The 24,589-nt window shown below is 44.3% G+C and overlaps 1 protein-coding gene across 4 annotated transcripts in view; it reads right to left on the minus strand.

Moving 5' to 3' along the window:
- Positions 1–15,337, minus strand: part of FAM149A (family with sequence similarity 149 member A) — a gene marked incomplete at its 5' end in the record, with an annotated part of 30,295 nt that extends 14,958 nt beyond the window's left edge. For 3 of the 4 annotated variants that reach the window (XM_082608667.1, XM_082608665.1, XM_082608666.1), the window contains 5 exons: positions 827–952; positions 2,279–2,421; positions 4,662–4,800; positions 5,087–5,197; positions 14,646–15,337. In XM_082608667.1, the coding sequence (XP_082464793.1) occupies positions 827–952; positions 2,279–2,421; positions 4,662–4,800; positions 5,087–5,197; positions 14,646–15,337 (1,211 nt within the window). Of the gene's footprint in view, positions 1–826; positions 953–2,278; positions 2,422–4,661; positions 4,801–5,086; positions 5,198–9,124; positions 9,260–14,645 lie in introns of those variants that run through there. The other variant, XM_082608668.1, reaches the window with a different exon arrangement.
- Positions 15,338–24,589: the final 9,252 nt, after the last annotated feature.

Raw genomic sequence — 24,589 nt, forward strand, 5'->3', positions numbered from 1 at the left:
ACACTTAAAAGCAACATTTTGGCTCAGACATCATTCAACTTTTTAAGGGCTTCTTAAAAGTCTAAATTATTCTAGGGGCTTCCCTGGTGGCATAGTGGTTAAGAATCCACCTGCCAGTGCAGGGGACATGGGTTCGTGCCCCGGTCCGGGAAGATCCCACATGCCACGGAGCGGCTAGGCCCATGAGTCACAACTACTGAGCCTGCGCGTCTGGAGCCTGTGCTCCACAATGGGAGAGGCCACGACAGTGAGAGGCCCACGCACCGCGATGAAGAGTGGACCCCGCTCACCGCAACTGGAGAAAGCCCCGCACAGAAGTGAAGACCCAACACAGCCAAAAATAAATAAATAAATAAATTTATAAATTATTCTACAAGCTTGTATCCTCTTTGCTGTAATGAAGGGATATCACGGCATAGTCCCGAGTATGTGTGAATGGCATAGAGGGATTTACCAAAATGTTAGTGAGCAAAAGAAAATGGAATAGAGCTTTATTTATTCTGCTACTGCCCTGTGGCTTAGGATCCATCACAATAAAGCAGTTTTTGATTTTGCATCTAGGCTGCCTTTCAGAGTCTTTGAAACAGTTTAAAAGTTAACTCCCTTGATATTTGTATTACACACACACACACACACACATACCATCACCATCATCAACTGCACATCAGAAGCATCTTGGGTAAAAAGAAATGCTCTGTACCTGCCCTTCATTGAAATCTAAACCTCCAAATTGTTGGAGCCAAGGCTCATGACTCAGACAGACACGAAAAAGTATAACTAAAATGCAATTTAAAATACTTTTCAAAAGTAACTTCTAGCAACATACTCTCTGGTGTTGCTGCTGGGTTCACAGTCGTCAGAGACGGGTCTGTGGACGGCAGAAGCAGGTTTGCTGCCCTGGAAATGCTGGACCCCGTCATCAGTGGGCAGGATGAGCTGTCTTCCTAATACTCTGCAAGTGAAGAAAAGGGAAACTAATATTTTTGACTGGAAAGGGAAAGATGTTTTGCAATTTTAAAAGGTGGGTGATGGACTTCCCTATGGTATTTTGAAGGAGCGTGTATGAAGTGATAAGGTAGATATTAGTACACGAGCAGTGTAACGGGATCACAGGAAAACCACAGGCTTTGAGGGAAGAGGACAGACAGCTCTTGCCATTGATGAAGGGACTTGAGGCAAAGTTTCCAGGCTCCCCGAGCCACTGATTTCATCAGTTCGATGTTGTATGCAAAGTAGAATAATAGTGCCCTTGTAGGACTAACGAGTGGCTGATAGATAATGTAACCAGATTCAGACAAGTAGGGTGCTGCTGGGCACACAGAAGCTCTCTATAAATGTTAGCTGATATATACATAATGCAGAAAAACATGTAAATATATACCCTAGGCTTACAGTCCTTGTCATCTTTTCTTTTTTCTACCCTCTCCTCCTTCATTTTTATCTTAAGTATGTAAGACAACACTGAAGGAAACAGGTCTGAGCTCCTGGATTTTAGGCAAGTGCATCATGATGCCTAAAAAAGTCCGCATCCATCATTAATAACTCGTGCACACTAAGGCAGGGGCTTACAAAGGACTGGAGAGGAAAAATAAAAACCTGTTTAGTCAAGATTTTTAAAAAGTTACTTAGTTGAGGTAACCAGAAGACCTATTAACATTTGTATGAGTGTTCTAATTTATTCTCCCCGGATATAATATACAGGAACTTCTGATAACTGACATGGATTATGTTTTTCCCTCTAAGTAGGTCTGGCTGAGTAACTGAAGGAAGAAGATCTTCCCTTTTTACTCAATCTACATCTTTCATCTTTGATATAAAAAAAACAGATGATCCCTCCTACATAAGGAACCTTGGTGAGATGGCCAGATTCATCTGTCCAATCACTCAGCAAACCATCACTCTGTTCACCTCCCCTGCCCAACCCCGCCCTGTGCACTGCTCTCAAGGGCAGATACACGTTGCCCACAGACTAGTGAGTGTGAAGGTAAAGGATAACTCCTGCCCTCCTTCCATTCTCGCATCTGTGATGCATGCAGTGCCTTTCTGGGGATGAGCTACATTTGCTTCTCACAAATTAAAATGCACTTGAGTATTGGAATGTCTCCAGATTTCCTCAGACACCATTGCAAAGGATGTGATTTCTCAGTAAAGGACGTGTGTTCCAGATACACATTTTGACAAGTGCTTTTTACTCAAAATATACCCAATTTATTGAACAGGTCAAGGGTAAGCGGTTCCCAAACCCATTCTGGAGAATTACTAGGAACGGCCTCCTTACCTCAGATGGAGGGACCTTCTTGCCCACTCACTGCATTCAGCCTGTAGATTCTGGGTCTGAGGGCTTACTTTCCCTTCAAATAACATTTCCTCGACCTCCCAGAATAACTGCTGTACCTTCTGTGCACTGGCTTTGTCAAACTCCTAAAATAGAAATGCACATTTAGTTACAAGGCCAGAAGTTGTAAATACAGGCTTCAGAATCAATGATACTTACAAATGTATATAGGAGGGAGCCCTCCCAGACATACCAGGGCTCCAATTTTTACTCTTCGAAAAATTACATCCCACTTTGAGACTCAGTTTCCTTAACTGTTAAATGGAGATAATTTCTACTACTAGAAATTCTCATAACTGGAGTTATGAGACCTATTCAAGATTGTACATAGACGTAGTTTCAGGTATGAACATACATATTGACACAGACATTGATAAGGACAGACACACACACCATATATCTAAGCACTTACACGTGCATACATATACTTACACAGACGTGTCCCTCATGTAGCTGGGCATGAGACACCTAAGTACATCTGCAAATTACAAACTATTTTTTTTCTAATGAAAAGGAAAATTATTTCATAGAAAGGGCCATGCACTTTCTTTTAATCATGGAAACAGAAAAAGAAACCCACCTTAGGTATCGTAAGAGATGTGGTTATTAGGGCGGGGCCAGTGCATTCATTTTTCTTGTGTGGCCTTAAGAGGTTCTTGGGCTATGGCCACAGTGAACGGTCAGTGAGAAAACCCTCCAGCCTTTCCGTATATTCTCCATGATGGAGAAGTAACAGACCTATTGCCTCCACAGCCAGTGAGGAAAAAATGAACATAACTACAATTGCAAGAGCCAACACTGCACCGGGGGCCGCAGGGCGAGAGCCCTGTTCAGTGTTCTCCCCGGGGGTTGGGGGGTGGCAGGTGAACCCGAAATCTAACCCACAACTCAGAGCGACCAAGTGCGTATTCGGCCTGACATACCTGATGCAAAATGGTCAATTTAGGTTGATTTTCACAGACTTTTCATAGATTTTCTCAGCGAAAATTCAATATTTTCCATGTTACTTCGTCCCCCCAACTGATAACAAACTAGATTCCCAGACTGCAGGGGAGTTGAATTACCCCTTTCAAAATGAAAATAAGGAGAAAACTCAGAAGCATATTTGCCCCCTACGAGGAGACTGGGTGGCTGGAGCGTGGAAGAGGGCTTATTTTCATTTTTTGATCTTTTGTATTTTGTTGCTTTTGCAAATATTACCCTATCAAAAAGTAAATGAATGTTTTTAGATTCAAAGCAAAATTTACTGTCTAGGGGCTGGAGTAAATTCTATACATGGAAGGCATAAGACTCTCCATGGATAATTACCTGAAAATTTGTACCAAAGAAATCCCAGAATTTGGACCGTATTGCTTCATAAAACAATGGTCCTCAGCCGTCTTCCCAGCGGCACACTTTTGACCAAAGAGCCAGGGCCGCAGGGCGCGGGCGTGAGGGTGCGGGCTGTTCATTCAAGTGACAGAGTCCCATCCTGTCTGAAAGGGCCTGACTCACAGCTGGCTCCCCTTCAGTCTTTCCCCCCCAAGCACGGCCCTCTCCCTCTGGCCCCTTGCACAATCGCTACCACAAAACCATCCCTGGGAGCAGACCCCTGCGCGCCGTGCGGGTGAGAGCGGCCTTTAAAGAAGGCAATGAAAACCAGAACACAAACGAGAAAGGAGCAGGACTTAGAACATCCAAGGAGCTACCCTGGGGACTCTTCCACAGCCACAGGGGCCTCACCAAAGCCTGTGTCCGCGAATTCTCACGGACTCTTGAGGGGATAAGAGGTCGGCCACCGCGCAATCGCAGAGATCTGAACGTGAGCCTGGGCTGCAGACTTCAAGGCCCACCCAGCGGAGTCGCCCTAAAAGGTTACGGTTAACATCTTCCAGCTAGCGTTGGAAGTAAAATATCTGGCTTAGAATATTCTAGAATATTCAGGGGAAATTCCCTTAATCGTGGTGATTCTTCTTCTTTACAGCTTTTACTTTCCCCCAATTTTTCTCTTACTCAAGCTCGTAATTGTCAGTCTCTCCTGAATCTCCAGCCATAGGTATTCTACAAGAAATCATATATAACAACCTGAGGGGGAGGGTTGGGAGGTGGAAAAACCAAAACTAACAACATCTAAGACTCTAGATTATGCGATTATGGGCAATTTTTATTTTTCCTTAGAGTTTCTGTATTTTCAGTTTTCACGTGACATGTAAGTGCTTTTATATTTATGTATATGTGGACTAGGTAATGCTTTTAAAATTGGTAAAAAGATTTTTTTTAAAATAAGAAAGCAAGTCATCATTATAAGTTGTAACCATGGGATTATCCAAAATTTTGTGGGACATACGTCATCTCTCCAAGAGTAAATGGAGCTCTTCTCGGTTGATAAGCCTGTGGTTGAACTCTGTGTCCCAGACCCAGACCAGGAGTTGGGAGCTTCTGTGGGCATGGGGCTTCCACTTGATGAAAATGATGACACGGATTTACTGTAGGAAGAAATGTAACATAAATAACATTTACTGAGAAGAGGTCATACTGGGAAGTGGCTTGACCTTGTGCCTACCTCCTCTTTATTTATTTAAATATATTGGTTCATTTTCACAGTACACTGACTTTAAAAGATTTATACAGTGCAACATTTCAGTTGGCTAAAAATAAAACTGCTTCTTTTACTTGTGGAAATTCATGGCCCATCAGTGACTTTGTTTCCCATATTCACTATGGGCACATTTTCATTCTGCAATCAGACACATTTAACAGACTAATTCTTACCGGGTATATTTATCAATGGCTTTCTGTACATTTCTTGTAAAATGTGTAGGTAAAGGATCTTTGCTTTTCACAGCAAAAGTCTGCTTTCCAGATCCTTCTGGCAGTCCTCTTCTGAAAAAATAAAATAAAATATGAAAAGTATCTGTAATAAGTGTATTCATTAAGACATTTAAAATTTCCTTTTGTAGGAAGTTGCCCCTCTCCTCCTACCATGTCCCCCTAAACACACATGTGTGCACACACACACCCCCCACACACCTCAAGACACTGAGCTTAGTTCCCTACCATTTTTATTTTTCTTAGAATCAAGGTTGTTGTTAATCTACATGAACTGTTATGTAAACTGGGGGAAAAAACAACTTCTCGTGACTCAGCCAGACTGGTAAAAGTTGCTCCAAACCTAGGTGGATACAGCCTCACTCCAAAACTCGGCAATGGAAACATGAGCTAGAGTTCAGGTACCTCGTATCCCTTGACCAGGTGCCCTGGAGCTTGCAAAAGCCAACCAGCCTTGCACGAAAAAAACTCGATAATTCCTTATTAATTCCGAAATATATCAACTCCGTTTGAATCACTAAACACATAAAGAAATAAATGACTGAAACACACAAACAATAACTCACTTTAGTTTGGCATTCTAGCTTGGCTTGTAGCCTGATTTGTAGAGAGTTTTAAAATATTAAGAGTAATGGAAAACTAAAACAGATGAAATCTCTCAATTTTAAACAAGGCATTAAACCTGGCTGGTAGAGCCCAGTTAGTGTTAATCATTAAAATGTCCTTTCATTGAACCTCTTAAAACATTTACTTCCCTCTAGTCAAATACCTTCCTAACGTTTAACAGTAAACAACTTCTGTTCTTTTATAGAAAGAATATTTTCCCATACAAATCACTTATATTTTATATTAACTTAAGATATGATAGTCATTTGGGGAAAAAAGTCAACTTTCAATATTTCTAACAGGGACACCACTCATTTAAAACGTTTGCTTTTGCTTTCAATTAAATGGTACCTAATTTTCATCATTTATATTTCTGTATGTAAATAGAGTTTAAAAAAAATATTAATCAGAGAATCAGTTCTGTCCTTAGCTGTATACCTACAGTACGCCACAAAAAAGAGAATTTTTAAAACAAATTAATTACTATAAACAGAGGTGAGCGATCATATAGATGTCTTTACAAGAGAGAATAACAGAATTATAGGATTTTTTTCCTCTCTTTATTGCTCAACAGTTGTAAGTACACCAAGCAATCCTGAGAATAAAGCTGTTAAAGAAAGGGTAGCAGAGAAAAGAATACAGGACAAGCTTTTATGCTAATAAACTGCTTTACCTCCAGCCCTATTCAGTCATTTCCACGTGACTCTGTAACTCTAGATAAACATAAAAATGCTTTTACAAAAGAGGTAATCAACAAAAAATTACATCAAATAGATCTGCTTTGAATGTTACAAAATATATACTGGTATATGAGTTAATTTGCTTGTTATTGAGGAAGAATTTTAAGCCTCAGAGTGGTGACTTAGACAAAGTATTGTTCTTCTGTAATATCCACAGAATAATAACATGGATTAGGATCTTGCTCAGCCACTGACAGGCTGTGTGCTTGAGCAAGTCACTTCTCCAGTTGTTGTGAGACTTAAATTAGATGAAGTCTGCAAAGTGTCTACATAATCACGCCAGGTAAATCAGGTTGCTTTCACTGTTATTATTGCTGGCATACGTCACACGATGAAAACACCATTTTCTTGTTTTTTTTTCACCTCTCCTGGCATTTCCTATTATATACATCTCTCTTGGGACTTTAGCTTTTTATTGGGATGTTCCTGATACTTTATTAATATCTTCTATCTGTAGCACTTAAAATACTGCCTGACACCTAGAGATGCTCTCTGTTTATTGGAAGAATCACTAGGCAAAGATTAAATTAGTACCTCAAACAAAGAGCGTGCTTTGGCCCTCTAATTACTCAGAATGTTCGTGCTTAATACAAAAGATGACATTGTGACTGGACATGAAAATATCCTCCACATCCAAGATATTGCCGGAGAATTTTTCATCCTTTTTGAAGAAAGAAGATCCACAGCTCCTAGCGAAGCAGATATCTCCAAAAATGACTTTTTATGGAGTGTCTAATCCACTCACATCCACCTTTCTTTCTTTGAGCTTCTCCTCTGCCTTTTGTGCAACTTGAAAGCTAAATTCACTCATCAGACTCATGCCAGTTTGTTTTTTCAATGAACAATAATTTCTTCCTTCAGAAAATTCGCCCTTTTCTAAGGGGGGAAAAGGGGTGACTTTTCAAACTAAGAAGAAAGCTGTTTACAAAATGGAAGAAGGAATTCCTCTCTTGACATTGTATCATATCCTTGCGCAAATCAGCATTCCTACGCACTTCAAAGTGTAGCTGAGGACAGGAGGTCTTCAAGACTCAGGGATGCTGGGTAGGGGGCGGATTACCATAAAACAGATGCCTGAAAACACTAGCTGCCTCCACACCGTTTCTCCAGCTCTTTTCTCCTCGGCTCTTCCCTGCCTCCTCTCCTTCGAAGTCCCTATACTTCTGTGGAATGTCTTAAACGTCAGAGCTCAGCTTAATAACATATACGTTTGACCACAAAGTTCAGAGGAATTCTGAAGAGGAATTTGAGCCCAGTAAACTCAATGACTCTCCAAGGTCACAAAGCAGATAGGGCTGCAGCTCGTTCCAGGACCCAGGCCCTCTGATCTCCATGTCTCTCCAGGAACCACATCACTGACATTGTGAATGAAGAACAGAATGTATAGAACTTGCCTTTTTTCTTTTTACGTTTTGTGTTGAATCTTGTGGTTTCTCTGTCCTCTAACCATGCATTGTAGAGTTATTTCAGGAATAATATTGAACATCTTTAATTCCCTGTAACTATCAACTCATGTAATCTATAGAGTCTAGGAAAGTATACACAATTTACAGTATGTGTCTTACAAATATCTTAAAACTTGAAAGTGCTGGGATGTCTAATAAGCTTTTATTACATAATACGTAGACATAACAGTTTTACACTAGTTCCTGTCCATACAGCTTACAGTTTAGAGACGATAAAATGCTGCTAGTCGGTAGGTTAAAGGCTGTTCATTTCAGGACAGGATCTGGGTTTTAGGGTAGACTGAAGTGCAACCACAAAACTATACTGTACTAATTTGTTGGTGCATCAAAGTTAAATTAAAGCTCAGTCTCAATCTCCCCGAGTCACTCCATTCCAGTTGTCAAAGAAATTACTAGATTATCTACTTCTACTTTTTAAAAGTTGCCTCTTGATAGCTCACAAACCTCTGCCACTTTGCCCTATAGAAATTCAATTATTAGGGACTTCCCTGGTGGCACAGTGGTTAAGAATCCACCTGCCAGTACAGGGGACATGGGTTCAAGCCCTGGTCTGAGAATAGCCCACACGCCGCGGAACAACTAAGCCCGTGCGCCACAACTACTGAGCCCGCATGCCACAACTACTGAAGCCCACGTGCCTAGAGCCTGCGCTCCATAACAAGAGAAGCCACCGCAATGAGAAGCTCGCACACTGCACAGCCCCGAAGTAACTAGAGAAAGCCTGTGCAGCAATGAAGACCCAATGCATCCAAAAATAAATAATTTTTTTTAAAAAATGAAATTCAATTATTAAACCGTGATGGCAGCTTTAAAAATTTATATTTCTGCTTAAAAAGATTGTCTGAAATGAGTACTGCATTCTGAATGGGTTGGAACGCAGGATGGTAAGCCCTGACTTATACAAGTTCATTCTAGAAGCAACCGAGGCTCCGGGCTCTCGGGACTGAAGAGAAGTCATCTCAGACGCCACGAACGCTTGTCAGACCAAGTGAGCATCTTGGCTCCGGAGGGCCTGATGGCGTCAGCACGAGATTTCAGGAATGGATGCAGGGAAACAGACCAGATGGACTCTGACTTTGCAAGCAGGAAAAAATCACGCGCGTGGCACAAAAAGGTGACACGAAGGCAAGCTCATCCTCCCTCCCTGCCCTTCCCAGATCAGGACTCACCCAATCACCATCAGCCCCAGGTCTGGGCTCACGTCCCGCGGGCCAGGCCCAGAGCCCCGAGGCCTGGGCGCCGCCCGGCGTTGCCACCGCGCGCCGGCCCCCTGCAGGCGGCGTCCCCGCGCCCCCGGGGCCCGGGCTCCCCGGCCGCCCAGCCCTGCGCCCCCGCCCGCTAGCCCTGCACGTGCGGCCGCGGCACCGCTGGGAACCGCGAGTCTCGAGCGGCGCGGCCAGGGGCGCTCCCGGCCCGGGCTGCGCGGTCCATGGGCGCGGTGTTCTCCGCTCGCCCGGCGCTGCTTCCCCCGCCCCGGCTCCCTCGGCGCCGAAAGCGCCAAATTCCGGCGCGGCGCGGCGCGGCGCGACGACGCCTCCCGGCTCCCGCCCCCGCCCCCGCCCCCGCCCCCGCCCTCGCCCTTCCCTCCTCCTCCTCCGCTGGCCGCCGCGCCCCTCGCCGGGGTCGGGCTGGGCCAGTCGGCGGTTCCCCGCGGCGTCCCCTCTTCTGGAGCCTGGCGGCGCTCCCCACTCCCACCCGCCGCCCTCTGCCCTCGGTCCGCGTCCCGCTCTCCGCGGATCCCGACCTCCGGAAAGGCACGCCGTGCGCCCTTCCCGCTGCCAGGGGCCACATTTTATAACCCAGTGTCCTGAGCTTTGACCACGGGCCCCTAGGCCTCTGGGCACCCGCCGGCCCCACTGCCCTCTCTGGGCCTCCAGTGCGCACCGGTCTGGCCTTCCCACGCCTTCCCACCCCTTCCCCGGTGCTGCCCAGACAGGTGTTTTCTGTCCTTAATCCTTTTAAATAGAATTTGAATGAACCGGAGAAATACAGACAATTTCACCGACACCCCTCCTCCCATCGAAGGATTCCTAGTTGGGCGTGGTGGGGGGAGGGCAGGGAGGTAGAGGGAGGCTTAAAAAAAATTCAAGTCTCAGCCTGGTAAATGCAAGATGCTAATCTGATTAACAGGAACTCTAGGTCTACTTAGGCACCGAAGATTATCGTCCTGTCTCTCCCATCTTCAAATAGATGCTTTATCTCATACAGTCCAATAACTTTTCTACAAACTGGAGATTACAGTGTTTTGGTTTATTAATATGTGCTTGTTTCAATCTTGAAGTCATACAATAATACCAGGACTAGAGTCACCAGATTCTATGCCGTGAGATAGCAAAATGGCCAGGCCACCATTTTCATAAACTGAGAGAAATACGGGTGAGTTGGCTGAAGTAATACACATTTTCAAAGTAACATGTCCAAGGGCAGACACCACCTGTCACGTGCCTTTTCCCAGTAAGAAATTCTTAATAATTACAATGAATAAAGGGGACACTGGAACACAGTCCAGCCTGCGGTGGCCATCCATTCTCCTTTGAGATCTAAGGCCTTCTAAATCTGAATAGGTACAAAGAAACCCACCTATTCCTCCAGCTCAGCATTTACAGAGGTAAACCATGACTATTACATTTAATAGTGAAAAATCCAGTTTATTTATTTTGAATCTGAGATTTTATTTTGATTTTATTTTGAATCTGAGAAACCAGCTACCAACAGCAAAACAATGATCCATTTCTTGAACTAAGGATACTAAGGTCCTCACCATGTTTACAAATCATTAGCTTTAAAGTGGTAAGTGGTTATAAATTCTGAAATTAATGATACATACATATGTATATACATGTAGGGTGTGTGTGTTTGTGTGTGGATCAGGAAAACTGATGGTACCTAAAATAAACACATATCTGCTAATACTATTTATATGAAAGGAGACATGACAGGAAAAAAAAAAGTAAAGAATAATATTATGATCCAAGCATATGCTAGCTGCTTTATATGTTATTTTTGTTTAATTTGTTTAATTTTTAAAATTAAAAAAAAATTTTATTGTTTAATTTTTTAATTAAAAATTTTTTTGTTGTTTAATTTTTTTAATTAAAAATGTTTTTATTGTTTAATTTGTTTAATTTTAATTTTTTAACACCCATGGTAAGTAGATACTATTATCCAATTTTACTGATGAAAGTACTGAAGGCAGACACCTTATAATGACATGTTCGAGGTCACTCAACTAGGATGTGGCCTGCGTGTATGTCCCAGATATCTATTACTGCTTAACAAACCGCCCCAAACTTAGTGGGTGAAACAACAGTCCTGTGGTTATGCTCACAAGCCACAGATTTCAGAGATGCCAGGAGAACTTGGCTGGGTGATTCTTCTGCCCCATGTGGCACTGACCTGGGTTATTCAGTGCTATTCAACTGGCCACTGGGCTGGGCTGGAGGGTCCAAGAGGGCTTCACCCTCATACTAGCACTTTGGGGCATGGGGATGGCTGGAAGGCTGGGCGCAGCTGGGCCCTTCTCCCATGTAGTCTCAAGACTGCCCCCAAGCAGTTGCTCCCGTGGTGGGGGGGGTCAGAATTCCTATGTGGCAGCTCAAGGTTCCAAGAAACCAAGGCAGAAACTGTCAGCTCTGTTAAAGGCTGGCCCTGAGCAGACATACTGTCATTTCCAACGTTCTCCATTATCAAAGCAGTCAGAATTACACAGCTAGCAAATGGTTTGAGATTGGAATCCAACTCATTGGATTCCTGCCTGGGTTCTTAAGCATCACTCCAACTCTGGGCTGCCTCAGAGAAGTCCCTGCATTCATTTTACTGGCAGTCAAGTTAACAAGTCCTTCAGGCACCAACTATGATATTTCCACACTTACATGACTTTAACAAGAAAACTCAAATCACTCAAAAGAGCAATGACTCTCTGTTATCAGCGATAATTTTTAAAAGATAGAAATACTTCCTGACCACGTGAAGTTTAACTCTACCAACCTTCATACACAGCAATTCTCCATCTATCTACCTTATCTACTGTTAGAAATTCTTCTATTTGCAGAACAAACGAAAAGTCCTTTTACAAGGTGATAACTGTGTAGTTCAAACCGGAAATGCAAAACGAGGTAGGAAAGAGGGCTGGGGAGACCAGAAACCAGTGTGAATGAGGGACAACGTTATATGTGAAAGACACAGGGAGGTGAAGGTGAGGACGAAAGTGCTGAATCACACATCTGGGGGTGCAGGAGAGTGAGGTAAATAAGGCCACTCAGTATCTCTGCCTCTGGTTCAAATGTGGCCACCAGTATGTCTTGTGGACTGAAAAGGGTGAACCCCTCTTCCGTGGGCCAGTCATTTATTTAATCCATGAATCAGAGATCAAAACTCATGCTATTACATAGCACCTTAGTGAAAAATGAAAAGGCTCTGAACTGAAAGTTTGCATATGTCCCCACTCAAGTTAATTTCACTATTTTTAGTTTTAACGAAGGCCAAGGACAGAATCAGGTCAAAGGTAAAATACATGGGTTTTCTCCCAAAAAATATAAACTGTGAATGAGGACTTTTCTTTGTAAATGAGTGTGGTGGTCTTCAAATTAGATTCATGTTTCTCAAGATTTGCTTTTACTTGTTTTACATGTATCCACTTTCTCTCTAGCTGTGCTTCCGCCCCCTCCCTTATTCTTACTTTAACCATCTTCCACTCTCTGCATCCCTGGGCTTGAGAAAACCAAGTACACGATTTTGTTATTAATCAGGCAGGCTAATAACTAGCAGCAGCTAACTGTAAACTGACAGATAAGGTAGTAGTTGTAAAATTTAAATCCAGTGCTGCAGCATGTTTGTTTATTCAGTGTTGTAAATAGCCACCCCAGAAATCCGGAAGTGAAAAAAATATACTTCAAGATGCAAAAGGTCTGTAAGACTGAAAGAAAAATTCCTTTCTTTCTTCTTTTCCCTTATCCGTTTGTAAACTTCATGATTAAAAAAAGAAATGAGGTATGGAAGGAAGGGAACATGACTATTTGCATATGTAAAAAAAAAAAAACTAATGTACTTGAAGGGCTGTTGGATGTCCCATGGAGAGAACAAAGGCACATAATTAGGCAGATCCTTGAACACACATATCTGTACCTATTATTCCTCAAAGCAATTGTGTAAAATTCAATGTCTGCCCTTTCAGTACAATTGGATGTCTTTGCTAATGTAGATTAGCATACTGTAAATAGTGCCAAATACAGTGTTATTCAAAAAGTATCCATTAAGCATTTTTGGACAATGCAAACATGGTTTAAGATGTTCAAGACCGGAAACCAACACCAGTGCTTTCCACTGGCCATGCTGAATGTTTCAGTGCCTGTTGGAAAAAAACACTAAGACTAGAGTTTAAGGTCAGTGTGTATATCTATTTGCTCATAAAACATTAATGGCATAAATGTTAAGGACCAGTAGCCAATAACAAAGGCCTAATTCCTTAGACATATGTATTCTAGCCACTTATCCAAATGCAACTGATTTTCCTTAGGGGGAAAAAAATCAGTTGATTCATCTATTTCATAATAAAATATTTTAAATGAAAAGGAACAACTTACTCTGTAACTTACTTTAGCACTGAGATGAACGTCACGCAGTTTTGTGAAAATAGTTATTTAAATTTTGATTGAGTTAGAATCAGTCTTAATGCAAAAGTTTTCCTGTCCATTTTTGGGGGGAGAAGAGAGCTTCTCTGCTAACAGCCCTGACCATTCTTCCTTTGCTAGATTACAATACAGAAATCTCCATCCGTGAATGGGACTTTCTGGTTTGCCTTTGAACATTTCACTATCCTTTTGTGAAATTCAAGAAGGCTGAACATTTTTATACCCACTTAAGAGGAGCTATATCTTCTCATTAAAAAAATAAAATTTGCCTTTGTTCTAAAATCCACATTTTACAAGAGGAATGTTTTCATCACTGCTCCTGGTGGTGAAAGGGTAGTGTGTGAGTGTGTGTGTGTGTGTGTGTCTGTATGTTGAGGGATGTGTCCCCTAATTCCCATTGAGATGGCTCCCACAAAGTCAGTCAGCGTTTCCGGAGTACCTCAGGGCCCCAGGGCAGTAACACAGGAGCTCTAGGCTATATGATACAAATCCATTTGTGTCAGATGATGTTATACATATGTAAATCAACTCGATGTCTCACACACAAAAAATCCCACTTAGGATGAGAATTGGGGCTGAACCTTGAAAAGGAGGGAGGCGCCGTGTGTCTCACCATTTCTTAAAATTATAGCGGCCAGTGTAGGTATCGGGTACCCTGCACGTCCGCCGTATCCTGCATTAGAGAAAGGCTCCTTTCAAAGTCCTTAAGGAAACCTGACTATCAAATGAGCTGAGTCAAAGCTTCGGCTAGAAAAGAAACAGAATTGTGTCCTCCTGTCCTTCAAGTCCCGCTTCCTCTTCCCTCCCTCTCCGCTAGCGAACAGCAGAGGATTACCTCCGAGAAAGTCGATCAAACGCCTGTCACAGACTGTGTTTGAAAAGAAAAGCAAGCCGAGGAATAAGGATCCAAGAAAAGTGCAGGGACGTACCCAGGGCACTTAGTGCAAGTTACTGCAAATAGTGCAGTTTTGTAACGGGCGCCTGGCAAGGTGGGTGTGACAGGTGGTGGCGCAGGGGTCCCAACCCAAGAAGGACCTGCCTGGCCCCAGCCGCTACTCACGCTTCTCGGCCGTCCTCCGAGTCGCTGTCCGAGGCCCACCCCTCGCCGACGTCGGGCAGGGTGAAGAACAGGGTCTTGGGGCCAGGCCCGGGGGGCACCCGAGCGCCGGGCTCTCGCTCCCCGGGGCCGGGCGGTCGAGGGTTCCGTGCGCTCGCGGTCACTCTGCCGCTGCCCGCGGAGCCCCCGATGGACGGCAGCGCCGCCCAGACCCCGCCAGGGCCGGGGTGCGGCCGCGCCACGGCCACCAGGGAGGCTGGGGAGCCGGCTACACCGCAGACGCCGCTGGAGGGGGCCGCGGGCAGGGGCGGGGACGAGGACCGGACTTTGGCTGCTCTCGGGCTACCGGGCAGCCAGAGGGGGGTCCCTCCCGCTCCTGCCGTGCGGCTCGCGACCGAGACCCGGGGGTGGGAGGCGGCGAGCAGAGGACGGAGCGGGGCGGGTGTCGGCTGCTGCAGGGCTGGCGCCCCCCGCGAACCGGAGCGGGAGTCGCGCGCCAGGGCTGGAAAGAGGGCCAAGGTCGGGGCCGTGCCAAGCCAGGTGCCCGCCCCAATGCCCGCCGGCCCTGCGGTGGCTGCGCCTCGCGAGTGGCTGGAGGAGGAGGAGGCGACCGGCGAGGGAACGGCCGCGGGCGCCGTCGAGGTCTTGAAGATTTTGGCAAAGAGAGACCCAAGGTCCAACACAGCGACCTTCATGTCCTGGCCTTGGAAATGCTGTCCTGGCTGCTGCCCGAACCTCAAGTCCGCGGGGAGCCGGACTGCGGGGCTCCATCCACCGCCGCCCGCAGCGATCGGGACGAGGCGGCCCGGGGCGGGGACGGGGGTCGTGGGGTCCCCTCAAGCCGCGCACCCTGGGAGACTCTGGTGCTCTCTCCACGCGGAGGATCCCCGCCGGGCGCTCGGCCCCGCTTGGCTGGACCTTCCCCGACGCGGGGAGCAGTCCCTTCTCTGCCCTAGGGCTGCGAGACCCCGAGGTCAGGGGTCTGGGAGCCCACGGAGGCGACTTCTGCAGCTGCCAGCGCCACCGCGAGCTGAGGATAGAAGTCCGGGCCTCCGCCCGCCGCAGATACCCCGACGGGCCCCCGGGCCCGCGCAGGCGGTTGCTAAGCTAAACAAAAACCCTGCTTAGTGCACTGCTGCTAATTGGGCCCCAGACTGCAGCCTGGGGCTGCGTCTACAACCGACACCTGGCTCCCCTCCTTGATCCGTGCCTTAAAGGAACACTCTCCAATTTCTCCATCACCCTTAGAGCTTCACCAGATTCGCAGAACTCTGGGCTGATGGTGAGGAATTTGACCATAAACCTGGGAACGATAACCCTGATTCCAAAAGATCTGGGACTTACCCAATCTGACAAGACCAAAGGAACCATGGCCAGCTCTCTGATAGGAGCGAAGGTTAATAAAAACATGTATTCAGATCATTTCTGGAGCTTTCAGGTTTAAGCTGCTAATCATCTGATTGATTCTGAACATATGTAATTTAACTTGAAGGGACAGGCAGCAAAAAAGGTCATTGCTGAGTGAAGCTTGGTTCAACTCACCCGGTTCCTTGGGAGCAGCCCTTGTCTGCTGCCATGCCTCACGGTTCCTGATTTTACAGGCCCAGGACCTTCATAGCTGACCAGCCTCTTAGGATGGAGCCCCACTAACATGACTCAAAAATACTGATGCAGGGCTTCCCTGGTGGCGCAGTGGTTGAGAATTCGCCTGCCAATGCAGGGGACACGGGTTCGAGCCCTGGTCTGGGAAGATCCCACATGCCGCGGAGCAACTGGGCCCGTGGGCCACAATTACTGAGCCTGCGCGTCTGGAGCCTGTGCTCCGCAACAAGAGAGGCCGCGATAGTGAGAGGCCCGCACACGGCGATGAAGAGTGGCCCCCGCTTGCCACAACTAGAGAAAGCCCTCGCACAGAAACGAAGACCCAATACAGCCATAAATAAAATAAATAAATTAAAAAAAAAAGAAAAACTTAAAAAAAAAAAACTACTGATGCATAAGCCCCAACTCAAATGTGTTAACTAATAACTGCAGTGCTGTCCTCTGCTCTTTCCCTAGGGGAGGAATTCCTGTTGAGGTCAAATTAAGTTGGAAGATTGTTAGGTAAGCACAGAATCAAAGCAAGGGGAGTGAGTCATATATATGATATATATTTCATATACAGAGGGCCGTAACCATAGGAGCAAATCACCCTCCTCCACCTTGGAAGAGCAACCCGACATGAACAGTGCGGGATTCACCCACCTGTCTTCAGCTCTCTAACTTTAGACATTTCTATGCTTTCATTACTAACCACTTCCCTCTACACACATGATTTTCTTTAAGTATGCAGATACTGTCAGTAAGGCTACAGAAAAGCTCCTCCTCTTGCAAATCCCAGCCTTGAAAGCAGTCTGTCTCTGAGGTGTGTTTGCATGTATCCTATCTGTTATGGGCTGAATTGTGTTCCCCATAAAGATATGATGAAATCCTAACTCCCAGTCTGTGTGTATGTAACCTTATTTGGAAATAGGATCTTTACAGGTAAAATCAACATAAGACAGGGTCATGAGCGTGGGCCCTAATCCAATACCCTTAAGAAGAGAGAAATTTGAATGCAAACACACAGGGAGAACACCACGTAATGACAGAGGCAGAGGCTGGAGTGATGCAGCTGTAAGCCGAGGCATGTCAAGCTGTGAAGGCCACCGACCGAAGTTAGGAAGAGGTAAGGAAGAGCCTTCCCTACAGGTTTCAGAGGGAGCGTGGCTCTGCGGGCATCTGATATCAGACTTCTAGTTTCCAGAAATATGACAGAATACATTTCTGTTGTTTTAAGCCACCCAGTTTGTGACAGTTTGTTATAGAAAATGAATACACTATTGGGGTAGTAGTTAATATTTAGGGTGCTTCATGATCATAGAATCTTCCTGGTACCTCTACGAAAGTCTTCAGTGGGTATATTTGGGTCTAAAAAGCTGGCTACAAATTAAAATAATTATCATAATTCTCTAAAAATATCTACAGGGAGGGGACCTCCCTGGGCTGTCCAGGGGTTAAGACTCCATGCTTCCACCGGTCAGAATGGCCATATCAAAAAATCTACAAACAATAAATGCTGGAGAGGGTGTGGAGAAAAGGGAACCCTCTTGAACTGTTGGTGGGAATGTAAACTGATACAGCCACTATGGAGAACAGTATGGAGGTTCCTTAAAAAAATAAAAATAGAACTACCATATGACCCAGCAATCCCACTACTGGGCATATACCCTGAGAAAACCATAATTCAAAAAGAGTCAGGTACCACAATATTCATTGCAGCTCTATTTGCAATAGCCAGGACATGGAAGCAACCTAAATGTCCATCAACAGATGAATGGATAAAGAAGATGTGGCACATATATACAATGGAATATTACTCAGCCATAAAAGGAAATGAAATTGAGTTATTCGTAGTGAGGTGGATGGACCTAGAGTCTGTCATACAGAGTGAAGTAAGTCAGAAAGAGGAAAACAAATATCGTATGCTAACACATATATATGGAATCTAAGAGAAAAAAAAAAGTGGTTCTGAAGAGCCTAGGGGCAGTACAGGAATAAAGACGCAGATGCAGAGAATGGACTTGAGGACACGGGGACGGGGAAGGGTAAGCTGTGACCAAGTGAGAGAGTGGCATGGACATATATACACTACCAAATGTAAAACAGATAGCTAGTGGGAAGCAGCTGCATAGCACAGGGAGATCAGCTCGGTGCTTTGTGACCACCTAGAGGGGTGGGATAGGGAGGGTGGGAGGGAGACGCAAGAGGGAGGGGAAATGGGGATATATGTATAAGTATAGCTGATTCACTTTGCTATACAGCAGCAACTAACACACCATTGTAAAGCAATTATACTCCAATAAAGATGTTAAAAAAAAAAAAAAAGACTCCGTGCTTCCACTGAAGGGGGTAAGGGTTCGATCCCTGGTTGGAGAACTAAGATCTCACATGCCGCGCTGTGTGACAGAAAAAAAAAATCTATAGGGAGGATGACAGAAAATATAAAAAGGACGGGGAAAAATATCATTGTGGGTTAAACAGTGGATGTAAACTTCTGGCCAGCCAGCTTCATGAAGAATGCACAATGGATGAATGATTGATCCTTTTGTTTGAGGGTCCTTTGAAAATGACCCATAATTGCAAACATGATAACCAATTCTTCACAAGAAGCTAGGTCTTTTATACCCATTGCTCATCCATCAACAGGCTTTCAGACAGATGTTAGATGCTACCAGGCTTTTCTGTTAATTACCTGTAGCATGCCATTCTCAAAACATGAGCCCCAGGTGATGTACCACGATGGTCTGGCTCAGAGTAAGGAAGTGAAAGTAAATGCAGTAAATCATTATTTCTAACTTTGTTGATTTTAGACGGACTTTATTAGAAATATCACAGCCATGTTTTATGTGATAAAACTCTTATGCTTACATCGGTCAGTTAACAATTTAATGAACTGGTTTTCTGATGTGTATAATAATGCTTGGCTACATCACTGAGAAAGTATTAGAAAGTGATGGCCATGTTGCTATGAAGAAATGTTGTTTTGAAAACCTGAAAGTTAAAACAAATAACCTGAGGAATTAATCTGTTTAGGGATTTAAATTGTCTCACTTAGCACGACACCAAGGCCAATATTCTATAAAGAAAAGTACTATCAAATTTTATTCTTAAAATAAAACACTAAACTTCTGGACAAGGAGAGGTATTTGCTGATTCAACAAATATTTACTAATTACCTTGACGAAGATGGTACGGTATGGGAGCCTCTGGAGCTGGACTTCCTAGGTTCATATTATCTCTGCTACTGGCCAACAACCAAGTCTCTCTGTGTTCCTTAGTTTCCTCACCTGTAATCCAGGGGTGATAATGGTTCCTATCTCAAATAATGGGACTTTGATAGTTACATTAATTGATACATGCTTGGGAACTGGACCAGAGCCCAGCACAGGGTAAGCTCTGAGTAGATGTTAGTTTTCATCACATGTGACACCAGGCTACATTGAAAGGATGCTCTTTATCACAGCACAAATGAAGCCCAGGACTCAGGCAGCAGCCACCTGAAGCTGTGCCCTGACCCTTCCTGGGTTGCGCCGCCCTCCAGCCAAGCACAGGAAATCCGTGCGTGCAGTAGGGCTGCTGAGCTCAATGGCATTAGGTCTCATCAGCAGATCTCTGTCCACTTCAAGGGTCTGCACGTCCAAGTTTGTGCTTAAAGAGAACTTGGAGGTACACAGCAGCCTTGTGCTTGAGAGTTTGATTCAGAATAAAGCATCAGTTTTAGCACATAATAGCTGGTGTGCAAGATTTATGAAACAGAACAGGACCCTGTGGGGTCCTCCTGGGTACAAATCCTTCCATGTCCCCTGTTTCTTGTTTGTAGGAAAAGGTTTCTTCAGCCTCCTAGACCCTCCCTGGGTTCCAAAAGGCTGATTCAAACAGTTACTAATGGGGGAAATGAGGGAATGCAGAAACAAAGGAGGAACAATCAAGAAACAATAGTGCGGCCATTAAAGCAGGGTCCTGGCTCCCCCTCAAGGGATACACATAACAATATCTTTGAGTTCTTCTGTAGGCACTAAGGCCCCCATCCACATGGAGGATGGTAACTTCTGGCTGAGTCTTGGAACACCTCCCTGTTACCTCACCACCAACCAATCAGAAGAAAGTTGCACACCCTACAGCCCTCACCCTAAATTTTGCCTATAAAACCTTTTTCCTGAAAACCATTGGGGAGTTCGGGTTTTTTGAGCATGAGCCACCTGTTCTCCTTGCTTGACCTTGCAGTAAACCTTCCTCTGCTGCAAACTCCGATGTTGCAGATTGTTTGGCCTTACTCTGCATCGGGCACAAGAACTGGTGTTCCACAATACGTGTCAGTCCAGTAAATTGAAATCTGAAAAAATTCACAGAAGCAAGGTAATTGCTGGGGAGAAAAAAGAGTAAAAATCCTTGACTCTTCATGAAAAACATTTCACAAACTAAGAAGCTCCAAAAGAGGGACAGAGAGGAAAACTTCATAACTGAAGAACTGGTTAAGAGTTCTAAAAAAAACTTTGCAATTGTAGGAGAGGAAGGAAATTATTTTTTCCCTCTACCCACCTTAGGTTCATTGGCTGCGCCCTGAATAAGACTGACAAAAGGTAGATTAACGAGAGAAAAATTAAAAAGTTTCCCAGTAAGGGAATAATGTTTGCACTATTTTTCTGTAATGCCAGCCAAGATATGCACAAGCCAGAGAAATAGAAAGTGTTTGCTAAAATATTTGTAACAGACACTTATGTACAAAACATTCACAAATACTAGTTCTCCAGTTGAAGCAAAGCTCATGGAAATTTCACTGGAACAGATCAAACCACTGGCTGGGATTATAAACCACATACTTGATCCAGAGGGAAAGTTATAGGTAGTGGAGATTTTCAGTTTGAACATTAACATTTCCAAAGTTTGGCAACATTATGTTTTTAAACCATGCAAATTATGTAAACAAGAGGTACATTTTAAATCGATCTGCATGCAAAACTCCATGTCATGAGGACACCAAGCACCGGGATTTCTCTCACAGACAGAGCCCTTGGTGTGCAGCACTCAGTTGAAGGAACAGACATGGCAGGGGGTGTGCCCAATTTAAGATTCTTTCACATACACACAGGAGAACTCAGTGATGAGTAGCTCAAAAGGGTGGTTAGAAATTGGGCTTATAGAACATCTTAACAAAAGAAAAATAAGTTGAAAGAGAAGTGACAATGAGGCCGGAGATAGATGGGCCCCCGGCTGAGCAGCTGGAGTTTGTTCCCTGTGGACAGATAATCCAAGATGAAGATCATAGCAGGAGGATAATAGGAGAGGCGAGACCTGCCCAGATAAAAGATAGAGACCACATATTTCTGATTCTCAAGGTCAAGGAGAGCTTCCTGACTATACATGTGCAGAAAGGCTCCTTGGAGGTCAAAAAGGGAGTGATGTCAACCTACCCATAGGCCTCTTGGCTAGAATCCATCTTGGCTAAGAGATGCACACACACATGGGAGGACCCTGAGTTAAACCAAATACAGACTCAGAACCAGGCAAAGCAAGATGACTGGCCAAAGGAAACCCGGAAGAAATGCCCCATATAAGTGAGTCAAACTACTATGAGGGAGCGACTCTCTCTCTGAGTTCGCCCGTGCGTGCCTATTCACAAGTACTCTTTTTCCTCCTAATAAACACTTTACTTGTTTCACTACTTTCCGTTGCTTTGTGGGAATTCATTTCTACAAAGCTGATGGGCCAGGGGCCTTGTCACCGGCCACCAGTCAGTGCTTTCACTGCCGCAGCCTGACGTCAGTCTCTGGCTGGCAACTGAGATCCTGCTTCAAGCCACTGCAGGCTGAGGCCACTCGAGATCAACAAGACAGAGGAAAAGGACTTCAAGTTTCTAGGGACAGCAAATTGTGGGTCGGGATATATATGTGGAAAGTAATGGAAGATAAGGCTGCTCAGTAAGGTTTGTTAATGTAGACCTTTTCGTGATGCCATCTCCCCTCTCCCCACTCCTGGTGTGGGAGGTACGAAGCTGACCTTCACAAGGGGAATTTCTGTTCTGCTTTCATACAGATGGGGAGTGGGGTGCAGATTGCTCATCCTGGGTCTGCTTTTTCTCAATTTTCTTCAGCTCAAAATAACCCTTATACCAGAGTCACACATTTTGGAGTGGTATACAATGCATCATGGGCATAAAATATTCTTACCTTATACTGACTTATAACACTTTGATTGTTTAAAGTTCAGTGTATCAATAGATTATAAATGATATGATGCTTAGAGTCCTGACTTTTAAGGTGTAGCAAGAAAAGGTCACTGTGAGGAAAACAAGTTTTAAAAAGCACAGTGATAATATGATAAATTTAAACAGTTTCTTTAAATTACAGCACTGTTGGGGAATGACTCATCAGTTTGCCAGGAATCCAGTCAAGGACCTTCTTTCTTTGTATTCCTCTAGCAGTCATTTCTTTGTTGTTATGGTAATTGGCAAGAAACATTCCCTAGCTGCTTAAAGCCTTGTGGTCAACGAACACAAAGGAAAAGAGGAGGATTAAGAAGGGAGTCACAGAAATGTGAGTTCAAGGACAGTTTTGAATATCTCCTTTTTAAAAAGTAATTTCTTATATAGCATGGACAAAATGTCATAGTGTGTTAATTACCATCCAGGGTGCATGTAAATAAATTTACCTTTAAGAGGCTCATAAATATATATAGATATATAGATATACACATATATATTAGATTATTATAATATCTAATTAGATCAGTTACACATTTTGGCTATTGTGCTGTAATGAACCTGGGAGTGCTAATATCTTTTTGAGATCCTGATTTTAAGGCTTTTGGATTGTTGACCTGAAACAAATAGACTGCCAGATATTTCTCCAGCAAAAATGAGCTTATTGGGGATCAGCATAGGATCGCAGTTGGGGTCTGTAACCATGGTGAGCTGCGTGCAAGTCCCCACACAGCAAGGAAAGGAGACCATCTTTCTAGGGTGGAAAAGGAAGTCGGGAGTGCTGTAGTAAAGACAGTCCATGGCTTTTCATTGGCTGAGTCCTTGCCAGGAAAGAAGAGAGTCTTTCTTCTTCCTGCTGCGCTCAGCTATCCTCACTGGGTATGCGAGCTCCCTCTTCTGGTCTTTGTTTATTAATTTTTTTACAGGATAAATACCCAGAAGAGTGGCTGCTGGATCATTTGGTATTTCTATTTGTAATTTTTTTGAGGAACCTCCATATTATTTCCCATAGCAACGGCACCATTTTGCATTCCCACCGACAGTGTGCAAGCGTTCCAGTTTCTCCACAGCCTCACCAACACGTGCTGTCTTTTGGTTTTTCAACAATATCCATTTCAACAGATGTGAGGTGATATCTCATTGTGGCTTTGATTTGCATTTCCCTGATGTTGAGAATCTTTTCATATACCCGTTGAACTTATCTTACACCATACACAGAAGTCAACTCAAATGGATGAAAAACTTTTAAGACCTGAAACTGTAAGCCTACTAGAAGAAAATACAGGGGAAAAAATTCATGACTTTGGTATTGGCAATGATTGCACAGATCTGACACCAAAAGCGCAAGCAACACAAGCAAAAATAGACAAGTGGAGCTACACCAACCAAAAACCTTCCGCACAGGAAAGGATACAATCACTAGAGTAAAAAGTAACCTACAGAATGGGAGAAAACATTTGAAAACCATATATCTGATAACGGGTTGTGATATTGTGATGTATAGTAAGAAATATTTGGCCTTTGTTCATTTCTGGCACAGAGCTAAAGTCCTTGAAATTTTCTTAGTGATAAGAGTAATGGGGGCTTCCCTGGTGGCACAGTGGTTGAGAGTCCGCCTGCCGATGCAGGGGACGCGGGTTCGTGCCCCGGTCTGGGAAGATCCCACATGCCGCGGAGCGGCTGGGCCCGTGAGCCATGGCCGCTGAGCCTGCGCATCTGGAGCCTGTGCTCCACAACGGGAGAGGCCACAACAGTGAGAGGCCCGCGTACCACAAAAAAAAAAAAAAGAAAAAAAAAGAAAAAATGGCTGCAACCTTGCAGAAGTGCTTAAAGAAACCAATGGAATGATAAATACCTTAGAAGGTGTAGTGGATGCTGTAGTGAACCACCAAGCTCTCCCCGTCAAGGGCTCGGGCATCTATTCTTCCAGGTGCCCAGAGTGTTGCCTTCTGATGTTTCACAACTGAGCCCCTACTTTGGAATTGCTTTAGCAAAGCAAAAAAATAAATAAATAAAAAATAAAGCTAAAGCAAAGCTTTTTGCTCAAGTCATAGTTCCTTCCTGGGGCTGTCTACATCCAATGACTGGTTGATGTGAGGGTATAGCAGTCTAGCCCCTACGCCTAGATTTGCGTCAACTCTGTAGGGCCATTCCCACTCCAGAGCTC

Source organism: Mesoplodon mirus (assembly GCF_964341445.2).
Source record: "Mesoplodon mirus genome assembly, chromosome: 20".
Lineage (NCBI taxonomy): Eukaryota > Metazoa > Chordata > Mammalia > Artiodactyla > Ziphiidae > Mesoplodon > Mesoplodon mirus.